This window comes from Ursus maritimus, unplaced genomic scaffold, assembly GCF_017311325.1.
Source record: "Ursus maritimus isolate PB19 unplaced genomic scaffold, ASM1731132v1 scaffold_14, whole genome shotgun sequence".
NCBI lineage: Eukaryota > Metazoa > Chordata > Mammalia > Carnivora > Ursidae > Ursus > Ursus maritimus.
In genome coordinates, this window is record NW_024423786.1 from 43,517,275 (window position 1) to 43,519,379 (window position 2,105).

The 2,105-nt window shown below is 64.9% G+C and overlaps 1 protein-coding gene across 1 annotated transcript; it reads left to right on the forward strand.

Annotated features, from left to right (window-relative positions):
* Nucleotides 1-71: 71 nt before the first annotated feature.
* On the forward strand, nt 72-1,742 carry LOC121102420 (hyaluronan and proteoglycan link protein 4-like). Its single transcript, XM_040628249.1, has 3 exons — nt 72-150; nt 616-948; nt 1,351-1,742. The coding sequence occupies exons 1-3, from the start codon at nt 72-74 to the stop codon at nt 1,740-1,742; spliced, it is 804 nt and encodes a 267-aa protein (XP_040484183.1).
* Nucleotides 1,743-2,105: the final 363 nt, after the last annotated feature.

Consider the following 2,105-nt stretch of genomic DNA (forward strand, 5'->3'; position numbering starts at 1 on the left):
ACACACACACACACACACACACACACACACACACACACACAGAATGCTGAGCTCAGCGGACTGTGAGTCCAATGAAGGGCAAGTTACAAGAACTGAAGGTGGAAGAGAAACCAGTGGGAACTGCCCTGGACAATGCTGGGGATCAAAGAGGTCTTTGCCCAGGGTCATACTTCCAGGGGCTCCCTGTGGGGGAGTCAGCACTGGACACGGACATTCCCAGCTCCATCAGCTCAGGGCTTGACCAGAGGGAAGCTCCTAGTGCTGGGGGAAGGTCAGAAGCACTAAAGACTGAAGGGAGAAGTGTTGTGGGGGCTGGGTTTTGAAGGATGAATAGGAGTTCAACAGATGGAAGAAGTGGATAAGCAGAAGTCTCCAGTGGTGGAAAGGGGATGGGTAGGATTAAGTATTTTAAGAGGGAGGGTCAAGTGAATCTCAAGCTCAAGGCAAAGGGAATCACAAGGGGTGTGAGCTTGGGAACAACGTGGTCAGGTCTAAGTCCAGAATGAGGGATGGAGTGGAAAGTCTAGGTTGAAGAGTCACGCAGCACCCCAGATGTTAGGTGGGTAGGGGAGGGCTGGGATTCCCGAGCTAAACCCCCTACGTACGCCCTCCCAGGAGTTGTCTTCCCTTACCACCCCCGTGGAGGCCGCTACAAGTTGACCTTCACGGAGGCGCAGCGCGCCTGCGCCGAGCAGGACGGCATCCTGGCGTCGGCAGAGCAGCTGCACGCGGCCTGGCGCGACGGCCTGGACTGGTGCAACGCAGGCTGGCTGCGCGACGGCTCCGTGCAGTACCCGGTGAGCCAGCCCCGGGAGCCCTGCGGCGGCCTGGGCGGAGCGAGCGCCGGGACCGGCGGCGGCACAGCCTCCGGGGGCGTGCGCAACTACGGCTACCGCCATAACGCCGAAGAACGCTACGACGCCTTCTGCTTCACGTCCAACCTCCCAGGTGTGTAGGCCCCGCCCCTAGGGAGGAGACCCCGCCCCCACAGGCTCCGGTCCGCCCCGCCAATGAGGCCCCGCCCCCAGAGAGAGCCCTCTCCCGGGTCCCCCTCCCTCTCAGTCTCTTTCCCACCCTCTCAGTTTCCTCCTCTTAGCCCTTCTCTCCACTCCGGCCCTCGGGGGTCCAGACTAGGATACCCCACCCCCGGACTGCCGTGGCGCAGCAGTCAAGCATCGCCTGTCACCAACACTGCCCTGGCGAAGGCTAGGGTCCAGGACTGCAGGGGAGAGGGTACTCCTGTGCCTGGGGTCCTGGGTTGCAGGCATGTGGGAGGTGGGAAGCGTCCTGAATCCCGAGGAGGCCAGATCCCGGGAGTGGCCTTAACCACTCTCCCCCACTCCACTGCAGGACGTGTGTTCTTCCTGAAGCCGCTGCGGCCTGTGCCCTTCTCGGGAGCAGCGCGTGCATGCGCGGCGCGCGGCGCGGCCGTGGCCAAGGTGGGACAGCTGTTCGCTGCGTGGAAGCTGCAGCTGCTGGACCGCTGCACCGCGGGCTGGCTGGCCGACGGGAGCGCGCGCTACCCCATCGTGAATCCGCGCGCGCGCTGCGGCGGCCGCCGGCCGGGCGTTCGCAGCCTGGGATTCCCCGACGCCACGCGCCGCCTCTTTGGCGTCTACTGCTACCGTGCACCCGGCGCGCCGGACCCCGCACCCGGCGGCTGGGGGTGGGGCTGGGCCGGAGGCGGCGGCTGGGCCGGAGGCGCGCGCGACCCGGCTGCTTGGACCCCGCTGCGTGTCTAGGCTCTGGGTGCAGTTGGTTGGGGTGCTTGGCGGCTGGCCGAGTGCTCTGCGGTCTCTTGGAGACAGACCACGTGACTGGAGACTGGCCACGCCCCCTGCGGTGCCCTGCAGGCTGACCAGGCCTCCTGTGGTCTTTGAACACTGGCTGCTCCCCCCTGGGGTCCTCATAGACTGGCCAGTTACGGGAGACTGATCAAGCCCCCACCTCTCCTGGACAGTGGATTTCCCCTCCTCCCTCGACTTTCCCCAGGAGATGGGGCATGCCCCCTGAACACCCCTGGAGGCCAACAGACCCTGAGGTCTCCTGAAGACTGGCCAGGCCTCCCGAGGCTACTTGAAAACAGACAGAACCCCCCCCCCCCC